This window comes from Cynara cardunculus, unplaced genomic scaffold (assembly GCF_001531365.2).
Source record: "Cynara cardunculus var. scolymus isolate 2C unplaced genomic scaffold, CcrdV1 Un_Scaffold_232, whole genome shotgun sequence".
NCBI lineage: Eukaryota > Viridiplantae > Streptophyta > Magnoliopsida > Asterales > Asteraceae > Cynara > Cynara cardunculus.
The window spans coordinates 331,711-351,411 of NW_020200568.1; the positions used below are offsets into that span (position 1 = coordinate 331,711).

At 34.9% G+C, this 19,701-nt stretch overlaps 1 protein-coding gene across 4 annotated transcripts; it reads right to left on the reverse strand.

Annotated features, from left to right (window-relative positions):
- Positions 1 to 261: 261 nt before the first annotated feature.
- On the reverse strand, positions 262 to 19,134 carry LOC112501552 (ATP-dependent DNA helicase 2 subunit KU70). 4 transcript variants are annotated; one of them, XM_025105213.1, is made up of 20 exons: positions 19,064 to 19,134; positions 18,847 to 18,979; positions 18,669 to 18,746; positions 18,114 to 18,230; positions 17,528 to 17,642; positions 15,567 to 15,672; positions 15,328 to 15,445; positions 14,896 to 14,979; positions 14,753 to 14,811; positions 13,889 to 14,022; positions 13,755 to 13,798; positions 12,915 to 12,991; positions 12,042 to 12,189; positions 10,459 to 10,520; positions 6,224 to 6,284; positions 4,108 to 4,200; positions 3,309 to 3,429; positions 2,812 to 2,914; positions 2,339 to 2,525; positions 262 to 1,089 (listed from the first exon to the last, which is right to left on the reverse strand). In XM_025105213.1, the coding sequence occupies exons 2-20, from the start codon at positions 18,910 to 18,912 to the stop codon at positions 976 to 978; spliced, it is 1,887 nt and encodes a 628-aa protein (XP_024960981.1). In that variant the 5' UTR covers positions 18,913 to 18,979; positions 19,064 to 19,134; the 3' UTR covers positions 262 to 975. The 4 variants fall into 4 exon arrangements, with proteins under 4 accessions (XP_024960981.1, XP_024960984.1, XP_024960982.1 ...); XM_025105216.1 differs by lacking the exon at positions 18,114 to 18,230; XM_025105214.1 differs by lacking the exon at positions 19,064 to 19,134 and having other exon boundaries at positions 18,669 to 18,741; positions 18,847 to 18,922.
- Positions 19,135 to 19,701: the final 567 nt, after the last annotated feature.

Here is a 19,701-nt window from a genome sequence, read left to right on the forward strand (position 1 = left end):
ACCTAGGCAGGCCCGGTTACAATTGGTTGTAAGCTGGAAATAACAAGAGTTACCATAACCGGTTAAGCCAAACAATTGTTAATTTGTTCTTTTAATTATTTAATTATTGTATATTTAAATAAGATAAATTGTTTAAAAACAGACGACTCCAACAAGTTTGATATTTTTTTTCTTCTAAACTATGAGATTTCTCAATTCTCTCGCATTAAAGAAGAGTTTAACATAACTGTTAGAGTAAGCTTTTTTTCAAATCTCCAACAAACTGTTTAAAACTACATAGTTAAATAAAAGTAGTGCACCTTTCCAGTCCTTCCAGCCAGTTACACAACCAGTCATTGTAACCAGTTACACAAGGTCTGATGAAGGACCGATATCGGTACCTGGTGGCCTCTTACATATCTGGCCCAATCACTCCCATGATAACCAGTTATAGAACAAGCCCGGTTTTGGTTAATCTTGACTAGTTACTTGGCCTGATTATAGATGCCCATATCTAGGGTTTTGTTGGGTGCCCATATCGGATAAACTTGGACCATTTCTCTTTGTCTGTATTCAGAAGCCTTCGTTTCTCCTCAATTACTCTTTTAAAAAGTGATCTAGGGGTTCCACATATTCTCACATTGTATCAGAACCAAGGTTTACCACTCTAGGGACTCGACACTCTGGCTAGCCCCCTCTCGACACCCTAGGACAATCTGTGTCCATCTAGCCTCCGTTGGAGGGGGCACTGTACGTATGTTCAAGGATTCTTTTGGAGAGTGATCGGAGAGGTCCAGAATTTCTCAATATGCAAGTTTGGGAAGAAGTCTAAAGGCAGGAGATGCAGAAGTTTTCACCTCAAATTAATCAGTAAGCGAAAACTTGCCTTATAATCCATAGAAAGGAAGGTCACACAAGATGCAAGTTTCGTGCAAACCAAAATTTGGTTTCTGAGGACTTCACAAATCTTACTAATGGCTTACACAAATATCGGTTTTATTTACCCATGTGTGTTAAGATCCGACTGATCAAAGCTTCCTTTTTGCCAGCAACAGGAAGCTTGTGGGCTGTAACGTAATATTTCAGCTCCTGTACAGTCAAATCCTTCAACTGCAATCAACAACACACAAATAACACTTCAAACCAACCATCATCCAAAGTCACACAATTATTAAATCGGCAACAATTATGCATCTAAGAGATTATCTTCAGCAACGATGCTAAGAAAGGATTATAAGGCCGAAAGGGTAATAATAATGTTACTTGTGGATAAGATAGAAACTTAAACATTAGGGTGGCAGATATGTCCACAGGTTGGGACCGAGACTAAATTCTGATTACCAGTTGTATTATAGTCACATAAGATCAATACGGCACCACGTGGACAAATGTTTCAAGTAAAACACAACTCCAAAAGATGCTGCACATGGGTTGGGTTGGCCGGGTTGAAGGCATTTGAACAACTCTACTCAATGTTTGCAGTTTGAAAAATCTCAAAGCAACCCAAACCGTGCGGGTTGGGTTGGTCGGGTTGATCGTGTTGAAACTTTGGTACATCATTTTACAATCTAGCTAAGCGTTCTGTTTTAACGGAGTAAAATCAAAATGAGAACATATAAGGAAAGACTTACAAAGTTGAAAGTTGATTCAAATAAGAAAGTAAAGTTACGGTTGAAATTGTAATATAATTTTGAATATAGCTAGTCACGGGTTGGTCTAATATACATACATTAATCAAAGACTTAACAATCGTACTAAATCCGTGATATAGGAAGGCATTAGATTCATCGGGTTGGGTTGGGTTCAAATTACCGTAATTACCCTAACCCAATACATGTGGTTTGGGCTAATTTTGTCAATTATGTGTTGGGTTACCTCAGGTTGAGTTTTTCCCCCCGGTTTTTTTGGGTTGGGTTGGGTTGGCCGTGTTGGTCGGTCTTTAGCTCCCTGTGCAAATGCATGCCGATAAATGACACTATATAACTCATAATCTTGATTATTATGCTGAATATATACTAGGAGGGCAGATAGACCAAACAACTGGAAAAAGAAGGCTACAAGGGTTCTGTTCATTGATCTGTATTACTATTGACTATATGTTATTCAGTTACTATTTCTTTTCTTTTTTCTGCGCTGCTTTCCCTTGTTGTGGTATAATGTAAGCTTAGAGGAAACTCAACAGCAATCTGACTCTTGTAGACCAGTCATCATTTTCCCATATGCATAGTATATATATAGTAGGTGAAGAGTACAAAGAGATTAAATATTTCAGTTACCCTACTAGACTCTTTAAGCATATTTTCAAAGCTTTTTCAACAGCCATGTTCAAAACATAACAAACAACAAAGTTCATAATCACCTTTCCGTCATCTGCAAGTTTGGGCCAATCGTAGTATGCACACTTAACAAGCGCATCTTCAGAAGCCACTTTCCTTTTCTTGGAGGCAGCATTTGCCTTCCCCTGAGCTGTGTTTTCATTTTCTTCATCGTAGTTTTCTCCATACACGGAGACCTTGAATTCTTCCAACGCTTTAGCAATCCCTGGCCTGCAATGATACAGCCAATCAGCCTAACAACAAGAGATAAAGAGACTGAGCATAAAGGTAAATATCCTCTCTCAACCCCATGTCTAGTGTAGAAGCCAACACCAAGAGGTCATCTTGTGTTATTGATGCATTCCCCATATATGAATTAATAATCTACGTACGGCACAAGAGCCCTTCAAACCCACCACAAATTTCTCTCTCTCTCTCTCTCTCTCTCTATATATATATATATATATATATCATTAAAATAAACAAGAAACATAAACATAGAACACTGTATGAGTACCTAGCCATGCCTTCTTCATCCGGAAGAGTTTCATCATTAATTTCGGGCATCTCATCTTCATCAAGGGCCAGAGCCTGTACTACTGCATAGTGGCTCTGCAGTGCTGCAGAAAGTGTTTCATTCAAGTTTATCTAAGAGAATCCCGATATATGACAAAAGAGTAAAATGTGATATGGAAGGAATGATTCAAAAAATAAATTAAACAATGTCACAAAATATATGCTTGTGTGCGAGTATGCAGATATTAAGTACTAATAAGAAAATTATCAAACCAGTTCATAATAACTATATCCAAAAAGAAAATCCAATCTATGCCTAGAATGATGTTTCTTTCTTTAGATTGTTTAATACTATCTAAAAAGGAACATAATCTACACTAAATTCAGTTGCAATAGTTTAGACCTCATTAACATGCAAATCAATTGATGGAAAGAGATGTTTTGTATGTAAAAGTCCTTCCATGTATCATAGGAACTATGACATAACAAAGGGGATACCAGGATTGGCAAATTGGCAGACAGAGAAATCTCTCAAGTCCACACGTTTCATCAAAGCAGTGGCCTTCTGTATTTGATCCTCAGTGGCCGAAGGCATATTGCCAGTAGTCTCTGAATGAAGCTGCAAGAAGCAAAAAAGTTCACTAGTAACACTATAGAAACTATCAAAACAGATTCAAGGACTCACCTACACATCCTTTTCAAAACTGTTCAAAATTTCATAGTTCATAAAAAACAAAGGGTTTATAAAATATTAAGAAGCAACTTTGTCATTTGAATGATCATTTTTATACTCCATTTTTAATATAAAGAGAACCTCTGTGTAAAATTTAAATAGATAAGAGAATGTTTACCAATATATACATGCAAAATATTCCCATTCTTTTCATTTCTAGGCATCCAAATGAACACCACTTTGAGAAAACTAGTCCATTTAAAACTACTACCAAAGTGATGTTTGGACTAAATTTGAGTATAATGAACAATTCATAATTATCCATGCCCTTGGCATAACCACAACATATAAGGATATAATCCTTCCAACTAATTAGGAATGAGAAGAACGGGTGAGTTACATGCTTATGCTAGGTGCTCTCTGTGTGATAATTTAGACAATTATTTTACAGAAAAAGAACGTGGTTCGATCCTTTATCTTGGAAAGGACAAAGCAAAAGGACACAGCTCTATAAGCTACTAAATATCATGATTAAATTTTACAGTTTAAAAAGGTGAAAGCTGAAAATGCCAATAAAAACATAAACACAAACACCACCAGAATTAGACCAAGGCTCTTTCTTACCTCTTCAATGAGTCTTATGTCCTCAGAATATGGAAGGTATATCATGTGCATTCCTGGTGGCTCAAGTTGACCACCGGCATCAACGATTTCATCCTGCGCTTCAATATAATTGAAATGAATCATGAGATCATAAAATAAACCGATAAAGCAGCATGTCAGATGAAATCAAGGAAGAAATATAAATTAAAGCATTGATTGCATAAAGAGCACATCCAATCAAACCCACAAAAGATTTGGCCATTGTAGTTCTTCATCTTCAACATACATTCTCTATGAATACAACTTTAGATCCAAGAGAGCCACCAGCTCATTCATCGTTAAACCAATGGTTGAATTGTGGCTTTTGTCATGGTCATGTAATCATACTTCAGTGACATGAGTCCAAAACTTATATCCAGTTACCCGTACGCATACATACATATAAACAACGAAGTGCAGCACTTACTGTAAATCCCTTTGATTTCCTTATCAGTTACAATTGTGAACCAGTTAAGTTTAGGTTTAAATAAGAAGATCCATAAAAATCCAAGACAGAGGATATTAGAAAGAAAACTGTTCTTTATTTTGCAATTGAAGGCAACTTCCAATGATTATTACACTTCTCGACAGCTGTTGATAGTTTAGATGCTGAAAAGGAAGTCAATGAGCTAAGTATGGAGCCTCTCATGATTAATACAATATTCCACATCTTAGCATCAACCAGGCATTGTTCTGTAGTTTCTGATTAGTTAGGCCTAGAAGTTCCTAGTCCAGACCTACCATTGCTTATTGCTATGTTATCATCTGAAGTCTAGGTTGTCTAGTAAATAAGCATATAAACCTAGTAATACTATATTAAAGGATAAATTTAGAAAGTACATTAGCTGTATTGCAACAAAAGTATGCTGAAGTGCAGTTTTGATGGTTAAATATTCTATAGCATGTACTCATCTACAAATGCCAGATGTATCATATTAGCAAGGGAATTGCATGCAATTGTTATTTTTCCCCAAAGAAGAGCTTCTTAGTTGTTCTTCCTTATATCTTATTGTTCTAAACTCCTTAAAAGTGTATTTTTTATTTTCTTCCTGTAATTATCACAGAAAGTTTGCTGCATCAGATGTCATATAAATCTGTTTCTCTACTTATGAAACACGATAACCCAATTTGATGAACGGAGACTGCTAAAATAAGCCTGACCAATTATTACCAAGAAATAGTTTAGTTGTTAAACAAGTACTCAGATTATATGACTACACGCATTGGTACCAAAAGGTACTGTTGCGGAAGGATGTATGTACTCAACCTTAACCTGGTAGAATGGCCAACCCGTTTTGGTGCATTGAATCATTACAATCGTATAGCACTCATCTTCATTTAGAATTGACCAAGTTTTAGTTCAATCTGCCAATTAAAGGGAGGAAGTGGTAATTTAGGGCCTATTCGCAATTAAAGAACTAAGACTATAGGTTGATTTTGGCCTCTAAAACTTGCAAATCATTAGGTATAATTCATTACATTCGGCTCAAGTGATCCATTTAAAACAAAACCAACCCATTTGACCCATATTAGTTAATTATAGCTATATTAGTATATTTTTATATACTAGTCCTCCTTTCACCCCCGCCCTACCTCTTAACCATCCCATAAATGATATATATAGAGAGAGGGGAGGGGGAGGGGGGGAGTTTCAAATACAAACCCTCTAATTAGTACAAACCATACATACAAATCTCAAACGTCCATCTAGTGTAACGAATATTTGGTTTCATAAATATATTGATTGTTTCCTTGTCTAAAGCATTAATCATAATAAATGAACTTTGATCATCTTCCATAAATATCCATAACATAATAAATAAACTATCATCATTTTTTATTTGTTCGTATGGTTTGTACTAATTAGAGGGCTTGTATATGAAACTCCCTATATACATATAAAGGGTGCGACTTATAAAAAGTAACAAAATGAACTAAAGCAAAGAAATAGGCTGAATTACTAACTTTAGATTATTGTAAAGATTGCAAGAGATGGTTTTCCTGAAATCAAGTTGACAGCAGCATAAAAGCAACCAGGCATGGATTATTAAGTCAAAAAAGGGACGTAAAGACAAGCAGGTAGATAACCATATCTTACTTGTGCTACCAGACCAACCAGTTGAGGACGAGCTGAACTTCCGTAAAATGCAACTGCAAAACTGCAAGCAAAGAAAGGATAAGAGACTTTGACCGAATCCTAAATGACATGCATACACTTGCTAGTCCAGTCATATAGACAGGAGAGACATAGCTACCCTAGCTCCGGATTTGAACAAGAAGCCACAAACACTCAGGGGTGGCCTAGGGGTCAACTGGCTTCATAGCAAGTCTCAGGTCCCAAGTTCAATTTAACCAACACCCTTCACCTCACCACTTTTCTAACCCTCAAGCATCAAAGAGAGAGAGAGAGAGAGAGAGAGACAAATCCTTTTGATCGACCTAGAAATGTAAGAATATTTAGAGGTACTGATTCAATCAGACTAGAGAAAAGCACACCAAGACTAAACATTATCCAACATATCTCCTTGCAGATGAAAGATGCTAACAGATTACAGTCGATAATGGAACTACAGGACTAGAACCCACATACAGGGTAAATAAGCAAGGTATCAGATACATATCATACAATTGGTTGTACCCACTATTCATCAATAGATGTGCACTGAGATATGACATCACTATTTTGGCATTTTAATTTGCTGGCAGAAGGCTGAACAATTTATCACGTCCCTTAATCAACATAACAGGTGGATGTTTGGAGTTCAGCCATAACAGAAGGAACTCAAAATGCAACCCCACCCCCCCTGGGGTGGGGATTGATCAGATGCTTAAATCCTCATATCTGTATCCTAGGACTTACAAACCAAACTAACCCAGTATATCCCACTCAAAAGGTCCGGGGAGGGTGAGATCAGATGTAGTCGGACCTGACCTCTACCCCAATATTAGAGTCGTTTCTGCGAAGACCTCCAACTTTTGAAACAAAATGACAATGAACTGATTGCAAACTGAAAGTTACGTTATGATCGCATTAAGAACACATTCCCCCATTACAATTGTTAAAACTAGTTGTTAACCTGATCACTTGGTTGGTCAGGCACCACAAAGACAAGCAAGGCTATTTCATCTGGGAATCTTAACCACATAGAAGAGAGTAGTCTTCAAAAATCAAAACTAACATATAACATATTGCACAATGGAAGTAGGTTGAAGAGTGATCTCAATTTTATACACAAAGAATTTTTTAGGTTAGGAAAGTAAAAGCATGACAGTCGAAGGGTGAGGAGGAGGGCAGGCTGAGGAGGACGTGAGAGGAGCAGTTGAGGACAGACATGGCGCCCTTGGACATTTCCGAGTACATGACCTCTTATAGGAGTTCTTGGGGACGCTGGACAAGGGGTAGCAAGCTAGCATAGGGTTTAGTAGCTAGTGTGGATGTGAGAAAATGGAGATAGGGGGAGGTTTAGAGAGCCGATAAATAGGTTACCAGAGTCCTACAATAGATAAAAGAGTTGTGTGACTTCCTTCCCTTTTCATTTACCTACTTAGTTTTTTGTTGCTTACCTTTTACTAAGCTTGGTTCTTCTCTTCCGAAATCATCCTTTTTTCCAAGCTGGTCTCAAGCTCTCCATTTTTTTTGCCAAAACCTTTTCTGCTTACTCTTCTTCGTAAGTCTGGGATCTTTATGAAAACAACCACTCTACTCTTTGGGGTATAAGACCAGTATGCATACATCCCACACCCTAGGCCCTATTAAGTGAGATATGTTGGGTGCTTTTGGCTTGGTTATGCAACAAATTTTTTTGAATTCAAACTAGAAAATAATTGGAAAGGGAAGGAGCTTCAATGCGGGTAGGTCTGTGTTTAGAAATGAACTAACATTCCCAACATATTGAGCACCCTAATCCCCATATCACAGTCCATCTTATGACCTTGAAACAAGGCTTATATGATAAAATATCACATGTTATGGTTTCTTTGAGTGTCCCTCATATTAAATTCCTATAACCAACAGTGTATCCATTCACAAGCCAATTTAGTCATCCGAACCATGTCACATGATTCCAACACTTCCTAGTCTCGAGCCCAATTTCTTTAAGGGTTCTCCTAAAAAGGAATTTATGAAAAACGACAATCCCTAAACATAACTACACTCATGTTGTAATATTCACCAATGCAGATGTCTTCGACTTATTACCAACAAGGATGAATAATTACCAACCATAAGCTAAAGGCATCAGATGGATCATCAATCTCCTGCATCAAGCCATGTCTTTAAGCCACAATAACCTCCTTAGAACCATCCTTCTTAGCTACAACAGACTTCACTGAGGATGGTAGGTAAGCCAGTGATCTCCAGATAAATCTCAATTGAAGCATTTTATTGGAGTGGTTATTGAGAACAATTTGTAGGGGAAGGGATCGTGAATTTGATGGAAAGCTAAAAGGCTATCCAATTCTTTCTGTTGGATAGATAGGCTCTAGAAATATCCTCTAATGCCAGGTAACACTCCAAGGCAATGACTATTTGAAATTTTCATCAAGTCCTCGACACGATAAGCTACTTGACCCACATCTACAGTGGTCAAGAGCCAACTTGAAAGCAGATTCTGATATATCAGAATTCAGACCATGCTGTTCCAAACAGAAAATGACATTCTCAACCCAAAACAAAACTGTATCACCAAATACTACAATTTATAAAGTTACTTTCATAGAAGCCTTGCTTCCCTGCAGGCATGCAAATGGAACCAAAAAAATTGAAGATGGCTACTGGAGATACAACAGTCGATATTTCTAATTCAGTTTTGTGTTTGTCCGATGTTAATCAAATACCATGTCAAATGTCCCTATCAGTTAAGTTAGTGGATTCAAAGATGAGTCCAGCTATCAGATTTGGATGTTGTTCAAATCTTTTATTCAAAACAATACACACACCCATGTATTGATTACTTGATTTATATGACTAATATCAACCAAATGCATATATAAGACTCTTGTTTTTATTAGTAATTAATAGCATGTACTCCATCAGTCTATCCTCTCTCTCTTCCCCCCCCCCCCTTTCTCAAACTAACACTTTACCACTAGCTCGTCTCCTTAAAATTCACTGTTCTTCCTCAGTCGAGGTAAATTTATTTATATGCACTCGAGAAAATATGACGGATCATTTCTTTCAACTTTGAGCAGAATTTGAATTAAAGATGGTTTGTTCTTTGTTAGTGATTTTTCTTAAACAGTATGATGGTTATTAAACATTTTTGTAATGTAACCCTTTTTCATTGAAGGAATGTAATCTTGTTGCCTCGTGAGATCTTTCATCGTTTAAAGTTTTTCCAATTTGTTGAGTATTGTTCTTTTTTGTTATAGATTTGAAATTGTAATATTTTCTACTACTTAAACATCTGGATTCTAATTCAATTCAGTTAGGATTCACCGTTTCTAGTTCACATATAGATCTGCTGAAAGAAATTTGGATAATGTTCTGATTAAAATAATATCCATTACCAAAATTGGAGTTCAATGTCCAATTCCATTTAGCATTCAAATATAAATCTCTAAAGAGGATTCAATCAAATTTGGATTCAAGTATAACAATATCCAAACCAATCAGTGTCTGTTATCAGGACCCACATCTCTGCACAAACTGTGAGAACTGCAAGTGGACACATTGCTGAGATCCAGGTTCCAAAGGAGTCGATCATTTTTCATCAAATTTAACTCTTATTAGGGGGGAAACAATATCTATGATTATTGCCAGTCAAGAATTTTCTGGAGTCTGGACTATGCCCACATGAAAAGCTTTGGCATCCAATTCCCACCACTATCGACACTCAATACTCTTGCATCCATAAGGCCATCAAGCCACTATAAATTAGTTAAGCTAACATTCAGGAAAATAACATTGCACAGTATGTCATCAAGGACAAAGAAAAAAGATTAAAAGCTAAAAGTACTGCAATGCAATGCAAGCATGGAGAGCAATAGTTATTGGTCAAAGAAGAAAGAACAACTATGCACAAAGATTTAAAGTGGGCAAAGGAGTATTTACCATATGCAGCTTTGCATGTGATAGATATTACATCTCTCCAGTTTATTGCATTCATTCTTAAGTTGCAATACATAACATAGCAGATAACGGATATATTAAAATCTATTATTTCACACGAAATATAATCCTCCATCTTTGACTCAATAATGTAGTTGGAAGTGCAAGGGTAAAGGGATCAAAAACTCCTATTAACTATAAGATATAATGTAAACCTATCTAATTGAAGGTATCAATCACAAAATGTTTCTTGGAATAGAATACTAATAATTTCGAGTACTAACCGCTTTAGGCGTATCATAGATCTGTGAAGAGCAATGAAAATGCACGTGCTTCCCATCACTTCCTGCACAAGAATATCATACCGAAGTAAGAAAACCAAAGACAATAGACTAGAAATGAAGATACACCATGAAGTGATTTATATCTCACCATGACATGTGTCTTGTTTCAGTTGTGGGAATCCATGTACTAATAAGAATGTGTAATAGAATCCTTAAGACATGTATTGCATCTAAAACATGCTTTTACAAGCCATTTGGGCTGACTGACAGGTTCTTAAAAAAGTTCACATCATGTACATGCATATTTCCACGGGCAAAATGCGTGAATCAGCAACCTACTTTTACAATTTTTCTTATTATAGCATTGCACTTTCAGTTTTCCTTATTACAACAATGTACTTTGAAAATAATTTCTATTAGGGCACCGTACTTTCAAAATTTACCCGTTATATTATTCCAGGTTTCTTTGCTACCTCATTGTCCACGTATGTACGATAGTGCTGACATGACATTTCTTATTAAAGCAGTGTACTATTAAAATTACTTTATTATAACATCACCAGTTTCTATTACAGTATTTTACTTTTAATTTTAATACTTTTACCATTTAAACATTGTAAATTTAATAAAAATTATAATATCATAAATTAAACATGTTTACAAAAGATTACTATTTCACTCATAAAAATTATAATATCATAAATTAAACATGTGTACAATTCAGCCATCACTTTTTAATGAATATTTTTATTCGTGAAATAGTGATCTTTTAGAAACATGTTTAATTTCTGATATTATATTTTTTAGTAAATATATTTGATTAAATTTACAATGTTTAAATGATAAATATATTAAAAGTACAATATTGTAATAGAAATTGGTGATGTTATAATTAAGTAATTTTGAAAGTACAATGCTATAATAAGAAATGTCATGTCAGCACTATCGTACGTTCGTGGACGATGATGTGGCAAAGAAACCTGGTATAATGGGTAAATTTAATTTAAAAGATTAGTCAATGCTATAACGGGTAAATTGTTGGAAGTACGATCCCCTAATAAAAAATATTTTAAAAATACATTGTTGTAATAACAAAAACTGAAAGTGCAATGCTATAATAAGGAATTTGTAAAAGTAGGTTGCTATTTCACGCATTTTACCCTATTTCCACATATACACCCTAAAACTTACCCAAACGTTACAGAAAACATGTACTTTCCAAACATGTAAAGTATTGCCAAATAGAATCAATGCTAATCTACTTGTATATTAGCAATAGTCTTCAGATGTCTTTTAGTATCAGCATAGTTGTTAAAATGATACGCCATCTTATTGATGATTTCCTCAACCAAACCAAACGATCCCTGTATATCCCGCTCAAGAGCAAGGTCTGGTGGTGGGATGTATGTAGACATGTTCTCTACCCACAAAGGATTGAGTAGTTGTTTCCATTAATATAGTATTCAATATAGCTATAGGCTAAAAGTTGGGCAAGGACGAAGACGTTCAACATATTACGTTTAGCTTTGATTGAAATATAGGGGATGAAATGACATTAAAGATTTCTTATGTATGGTAACAACCTCATCACTAGGAGAGACAAATGTTGATGGCCTCAAGTTGTGATAATCCTTCAAGCAACTTAGCGGCTTGAAACCTAGAAGCCTTAGACTTCCTGTTGAAACTCTCTTGATTTCTGAAAGCTCCTCTGTTGAAAACTTGATTTCCTCACTAGAAAAGTACATAGCATCATCAGATGAAATGATTACATCGCAATTGAGAAATATTATACGAAACGAGGAGCTAAAGGAGAACAAATATAAGAATTTGTTAAGGAAACGAGATGTTAAAGGAGAACAAAATATAATTGGTTAAGGATAAAGAATTCCTTAGAATTTAAAGGAGAACAAATTCTGTGAAGTTAAAGGAGAACAAATGTTAACCCGGATAGATTACTAATTATATTTTGTTCGTCTTTAACTTCTCTTCTTTTTATCATTTTAAAATCCGTAAAATGCACACAATACCAAAGGACAAGGAATTCCTAAGAACAAATTTCAACAAGTCGCAGAATTTGTTAAGAGATCAATTCTGGAACATAAGAAGAATCAAACAATGACATTGGCTTAAAGCAAAGAAGAAGAATCAAGCTTAACCTTTGATTTGCAGTAAAAATGATCATGGTGATAACAAAAGAAACCAACGATAGCAGGGCATAAGCAAACAACTACATGATACAAGTTAGGGAACTATAAGCAAAAAAATAAGACTTGTGAAGCATATCCACTAGAGGGAGGCTGCTAGAACTAGGACATACAGAACTCCTTTGTTCGACGTGAAGTAAATAATTTTGGAGAACCAAAAACAGCAAGTCAGCTGGAAAGAAAAGGATGTCTTGCCCTGTGCAGTTAGCAAATCCAAAAAATGTCTGTAAGGAAACACATAATTGGACTTACTTCTTGTAAATTTGGAAACGCTTTGGAGGCTCTTGCACTAGTGCCCCAGTGTCAGCACAGATGAATGACCTTTCAGCCTGTAAAATGTTAAAGCAACCATAACCACTCCAAGAATCATAAAAGGGTAAGTTCCTTTATGGATTACCTGTGAATTTCAGCTCTATATTATTTCAACCATAACCTTGATGGTGATTTTTTAAAACAGCTAGAGGACGTAGACGTTATTCATTCGGTTTTCAACTTTCTCCAAACTACCCGATAACAGAACCAAAAATGGTTAGGTTTAATCAGTTTGGGGTAAACTGAATAAGGTTTTTTTATTTTAATAAGGTTTTTGAACAAAGTCTTTTTTTGGGAATTTGGTTGACAAAAGGGTTACGATTTTTTAGGTGAGTTATGAAAGACGGAAAGGGTTAAGAATGGTTACAGAATGAATAAAAGATAATTTATAAATGTAAAATATAAATATAAATACAAAAAATTATATAACGGCTATATTCAGTTTAACCAAAACCATAAAAAGATAACTGATGCCAAAAAAGGCTATCTTTATTCAGTTAACCGAACCATTTAACCCCGAAAACCTAATAACACAAATTTTGTGGTTATTCAGTTTCAGGTGGGTTATTCAGTTTTGGTTGTTTTTTGACACCCCTAAGAGGACCTTGGCTCAATATATTAATGAATTGATAACAAGAAAACAATGAAACCTTACTCCATATCTATTTAACTCCCAAACTACGAAATAGCATATATAAATCTAGGATATCTATAAAGCTCCCAAACTATGAAATAGCAAATATAAATCCAGGAAGGAAAGGGTAATTTCCAACTAATTACCTTTAAAGGAAGATTGGTGACAGAATCCAGCCAAGTAATGGTCCCTGCAACAAAAGTAAGGCTAATCAGTCTCAAGTCCCCTGTATTATCATCATGTATTTTTGTTGATAGCATATGTAAAGCAACTTGCAGACCTGGAGCAGTGGGACGGATCAAAGCATATGTATTCAGTTCAATCGATAAGCCACTTGCAATCATAAACGTGATCCTGCGGACTTTGCGCTTCTTGAACATGCGTTTTCTTAATTGTTTTTTCATGTCTTCAAATCTGAAATTGAATTTTATTTATATACACACACAGAGGTCAGGGAAGCAACCAAAAAAGGAAGCAACAATTTCCAGAAAACCACTGGAATTGGCATAACTAATGCATTGTGAATATCTCTCATTCGTGACTCGTGAGACACCTAACAAGACCTGATATATAACATGTTTCATACAGCAAGGTTCCTGCAGACCTGTTCTCACCACATAAAGCTATAAGACTGCATTACTGCAAACCAACTGCACCGTTCAGTTTAATTGAATGGAATGACATGGAAATGAATGAGCTAGGTAATGGGATGAGTCATCGCCAACTATCATGTTCGGTTGGTCTAGATTGGGTATGCATGGGATTAAATTGATGGATAAAAACAACCACCCTTTAATGAAATATAGAATTATGAGAAATGGACCATACCACTACAAATATTGCTCAGTACAGAAGAACTTAAAATACCAACCATGTCTACACCTAAAGAACCTTGCATCAAGAGGGACATAAATTAGACAAATAAAAGTTGAACAAGGGACTACATATTATGTAAATTGTAGGATGCCTCAAGCCCCTAAATCTAACCAAGATTGTTGTCAACCTTAATATGTTACATTCTCACATGGAAGACTTGATTTTAGCTATGTGATTAGCTAACTGGCAATCACACAGAACACTACAACTAGCCTTTGATCATTCCACACTCACATCACTGAAACAAAATAACTTAAACCACGCATACCTTTCTCCAGCCAATGGCATGAATTGAGCAAGATCATCACCATCCAATCCAATCAAATCCTGATATGTAAAAGATTGATATTGTGATGTCTAAATAACTATAAGATTTATAATCAAGGCAATAAATTCAAACCGTCAACATACAGCATAACAAAGTGAGACATTAAATTCTTCATTTGGCCTACTTAAAGGAAGAAGTTCAATTGAGATGCCAAGGTCTTGTGCATCCTGCAATAGTTGAAAAATATATATCATAAGTACTTCAGCTAGACCCTCCTTTCCCAAATGAGACTCCACATTTAACTTTTTAACAGTCCGATGGTTAACTTCATAACTTTAAAACTGATAGTTGGGTTGTCCATCAAAAACATTACAAATACATTAGTATAAAATAACTATTACAATAAAAAGTTAAAGAGCTAAAGAACAAACGAATCTACATCAATTTTTAATAAAGATGAGTAGTAGGTTTGAACTTCTAAATCAAAAGTAGAATCTAGTTATGCAGAAAAGTAAGTATAACAAAGTCATCAACATTAAAGCACTTAAATAGCTATATAAAGATCAAGAATTTACCTTAGCTCGCTGCAATGTTGTTCTAGCCATGTCTAGCTTTGTCACTCCCTTGATATTTCCAAACGGGTCATCTTCATTTGTAAGCAACAAGATGCGCTTATCGGCTGTTTTGGCAGATCTGAAATTTTATCACAATGTTATTCCCTGGAAATTTGTATCATACATGCTTAAGGGAAAGGAGTGAAAAGAAGAAACTCAATGTAATTTACCCAAGAAGGGGTGAAAATTAGACAGCCTACCCTTTACGCAGTAGTGCTTGTGCAACCCAGAATGCATTGTACAAAGAATTATCCCTAGATCCAGAAACAATACCATACTCGCTGCCAATAAGTTTATTGAAGGATTCTGCATTCATATAATAGGGATAACGTAAACAAGAGAAATCTACTTTGTCAACAAAAAAACGGTACATCATTTGCAATAATGACCAAATTAACCATCATGCTTCAGTGTTCCTTTAGACATGACCAATGCATGCAAACATTATTACACCTGTTCTTTAAACATGATCATCACTCTAATCTTAATTATTGAGTAAAAGGCCAAAGTACACCCTAGTTTTTAGTTCACCTTCTCCTCTTCGCTCTTTAAAAACAAAAGCCTTTGCATCTGTTTATCATTCTCTCTATGTTTCTATTTAAAAAAACACACGTCACAAACAGATAATAAAGAGACATTTATTGCATGGAACTCAAATTGCTAGAATTTATCATTGCCACTGAATAACCATCAGTGCCACTAGCTTCACTTGCTATCTTTTCACTATAACACTTTCGTAACTAGTTTGCATTCTCTTCCAAGATATGTTTTAATGGGAGAAAGGGACAGGAAAACTATTAGTGAGATTGTGAAAATGCAATAATCTTATTTACGCATCTTGGTGTTTGTCACAGATATACATGCTGTAGAATTTGCTCATGAAGATATATGGCTACAGAGAAGTACACTTAATTTTATGCACACAACTACTCTGGTATAAGTCTGTTTTAGAAAATCTGATATGGTAATGAGTATGTAAACAATAGTTCAAGAAAAAATGACTTTAACCCCTGTGCATGTATTTCAAGAGAAAGGGAGTATTTTTTTAGTTTGCGGTTTGTTCAAGAGAGAGAAAGACAAACAGACAAAGAATGGGTGCGGGTTTGGGAAAAAATGACATGAAAAGAATGAGATAGAAATTTTATCCCATTGTGTGCAGAGAAAGAGACAGGAAACAAAAAGAGAAGAACATGGGCCACAAATAGGTGAAGAGTGAAATGAGTTAAGATCTAAAGACCATCATGAGTACAAATTGGGATGAGGGTATTTAGATAGTGTATGTTCTTATTCATTCTTTTATAGTTAAGTGAAGCTTGTGTTTTATTAAAACAACCTAGTGAAGAGAAAGACGTTCAATTAAAGCATTTGGTGTATTGTTAGTTTGTCACTGTAACTCAGGAACAGAGAAAAATGCTCATTACAGAAGAGTACATATATAGCTACGTACAAGTGACCATATGCTTGGACATAAAACTTGAAGATATGATTGTTGCTGAATATATTTCTACATTCCTAACTTGCCCAAGTTGTCATCACATATGAAATAGTGCTAAGCTCTTTGGAGACACTTGGCCAACATGTGTACAAGTAATCACTAGAGCGCACCAAAACTGGATGAATAAAGGGTGGCTCTAGAGAAGTATTAAAAACCAATCCAGACCTGTCTAATGAATTCCCACTTCCCAGTAATAAGAAAGCAACAAATAACCCTAAATAGGTTGTCAAGTCAACTAGGGACTAAGAGAAGACTGGTAAATGGTGACTCCAAATAATCCCACAGCAGTGACGAAGGAGAAGTCAGAGAAAATCAGTTGACTAGACAGAGTAGTACACCAGAAAAATGGAACACAATTCAAGTAACAAGACAACCAAGCAATAAAGAGAATTAAACCAAAACCAGAGATCAGGACGGCCTGATCATGCCCAAACACAATACAAGTAAACCTCACAAAACCCTAACAACAATAAATCATCAAAAAGAATGTGTAAAGAACACTTCGGAATGCTACAAGGATGAACATCGGAACATGTATGTTTCACTGCAAACTGCAGTGAAAACAACTGATGCAAGAAACATCTGGGCAATAATTCAAAAGGGAATTCACCAAATGCAATCAAATTTGTACATGTCGTAATTTGTAAGATTACATCACAGACATACCTTCTACACAATCAAATTCCCTTATGAACCGTGCTGTAAGGTTGTCCAAATGTTCTCTTTCAGCAACATTAAATACATAAACACCATTTAGATCTTGCAGATTTTTCTTTTCTCTCTGCCAATGATACCCATTTCAATACATAAACACAAATTAGTACGGGTAATATATATTGAATAAAGAAATTGGTATGTTAACAATAAAACAAACAATAAAAAATGGACTCCATGGCATATGTACAATTATCCATGTAATAATAGTTTTGAAAGAATGAACAACTTATAAACCTAGGAAGCTCCAGAAACTAAAAGTAAAAAAGAATTCTATTAGCAATATTGAATTCTCAATAATGATCCTAACACACATGCTGCTAAGTGGCAACAAAACAAAGGAAAAATGGAATTCAATTAGAGATCACATGTTATAACTAAAAAGGTGATTCAGTTCCCTTGAATGTTTGGTATAGCCAAGAAAAATATGATTTGAGTAACGAAACAAACTTGAGAACACAGTGTTAAAAGAGTAAAATGTTCATTCAAAATGACCAGGATACACAAACATTTCAGTTAACTTTAGTTGCATTCTTACAGTATTGAAGAAGCATATTGCAATTTCATCATATGGCCTGTTGATGATCTGAACCTTGATAAACTGAGCAATACAACTTACAGCAACATGAAAATGAGATTCATTCTTTTGATCTTCCTGTAGAACATTACCATCAGCAAAAACATTGATACACTAATTGGAATGGCAAAAAACATTAGGATTCCATTAATATGTAGAAGCTAAAATTATGAATCTACTAGCACAAATTGCTATCGCCTTGTAAACCATAATCATGAGAACTGAGAGAGAAACAAGATTCTCTTGTCCAATTTGATTATAAAAACAACTAATATTCCTTTGAAAACTAAGGTGAGAATGAAATCCGAACATAAAACAAGTGTCTATCAATCAAATACTCCCTTTGTCCATGAAAAATTCTGAGCTTCAAAGTTGCAATAAATACAAAATCTAAATGCAACATTTACTAGCTTTATCCTTGTAATCACATTAACATTTAGCGGCATGAATATCGTTAACAATAAAATAGAAACATGTCACAAGTGTGTATTTGTGCAAAGAAAGGTATGTCCAAACCCCAGGACAAGTGATGTTGAACATTTTTGGCGAAGCATCCACTAGGTACACCAATAGTTCTTTGCTTGCCTGCCTTTCCTATTTCCCAAAATCAATATGTTAATTAAAAAAAAAAAGACAACCTGAAAAACAGGTACATGTAATGTAATAACATTGAAGTACGCATGGAGAAGAAAACCTGATAGAGATCATTTTCAGGGTCGTCTTCTTCGTCTCTAAACACATCATCAGGGTCCATGTCCATTAAAGCTGATAAAATTAAGTATTGAAACTAGTAGGAAGCAGTAGCGGTGGCGCTAGATACAAACAGACTGCGTGTTAAACATTGTCATGAGAAATTCAATAGTAGTGACTTTGAAAAACAAGCAACTGGCGTTAGTGAAATCGAAGCTCACCGGCAATGGATGAAGGAGTTGGGGAGAAAGGGTTTTTGGTTTTGATGGAAATGTATGAAATGGTGGTTTTCTCTATTCTTCCCTTGGAAGATTGGTCTTAATAGGCCTTTTAAATAAATAAATATACATAGAGAGACAGAGATGGGTTATTATATAATTCTATTTTTATAATTAATATAATTCAATCTCAATCGTCAATTTAATTTGATAAATATATAATTTTATAAAGTTTTGTTTTTTTTTAATATAAAGTATTGATCATAATTAATAAATTTTATCCATCTTTTATAAATATTTAAATTATAATAAATAAACTTTCATCATTTCCATAAATATTTAATTTATTGGGTTGCATTTGTTGTACAAATGTAAGGGTTGCATTTAAAACAACTTATTAACTTCGTATTGTGATAACAATAAAAATTAAAAGATTTTTTAAATAATAAATGAAATTAAAACAATTCAAAAAAAATGAAGGCAAAAGGGTAATATTGGAATTCAAAGTGATAACATTTTAAAAACACGATCACACTAAACTCAATAATCTGGATAACATAATGGGCTATTACGGTTATCGCTTATTTCAACACGGTTTGGTGTGATAATCATGTGATATCACTATCATAACAGCTCACTCG

Bases quoted from the DNA above. Each gene is read 5' to 3' on its own strand.
- LOC112501552 (XM_025105213.1), bottom strand. From the start codon at position 18,912: ATGGACATGGACCCTGATGATGTGTTTAGAGACGAAGAAGACGACCCT. The intron at 4,201-6,223 runs GTAAGATATGGT...ATTGAAGCGCAG, and splicing joins TGGTTGGTCTGGTAGCACAA to GATGAAATCGTTGATGCCGG. The intron at 2,526-2,811 runs GTACTCATACAG...GTATCATTGCAG, and splicing joins GATGAAGAAGGCATGGCTAG to GCCAGGGATTGCTAAAGCGT.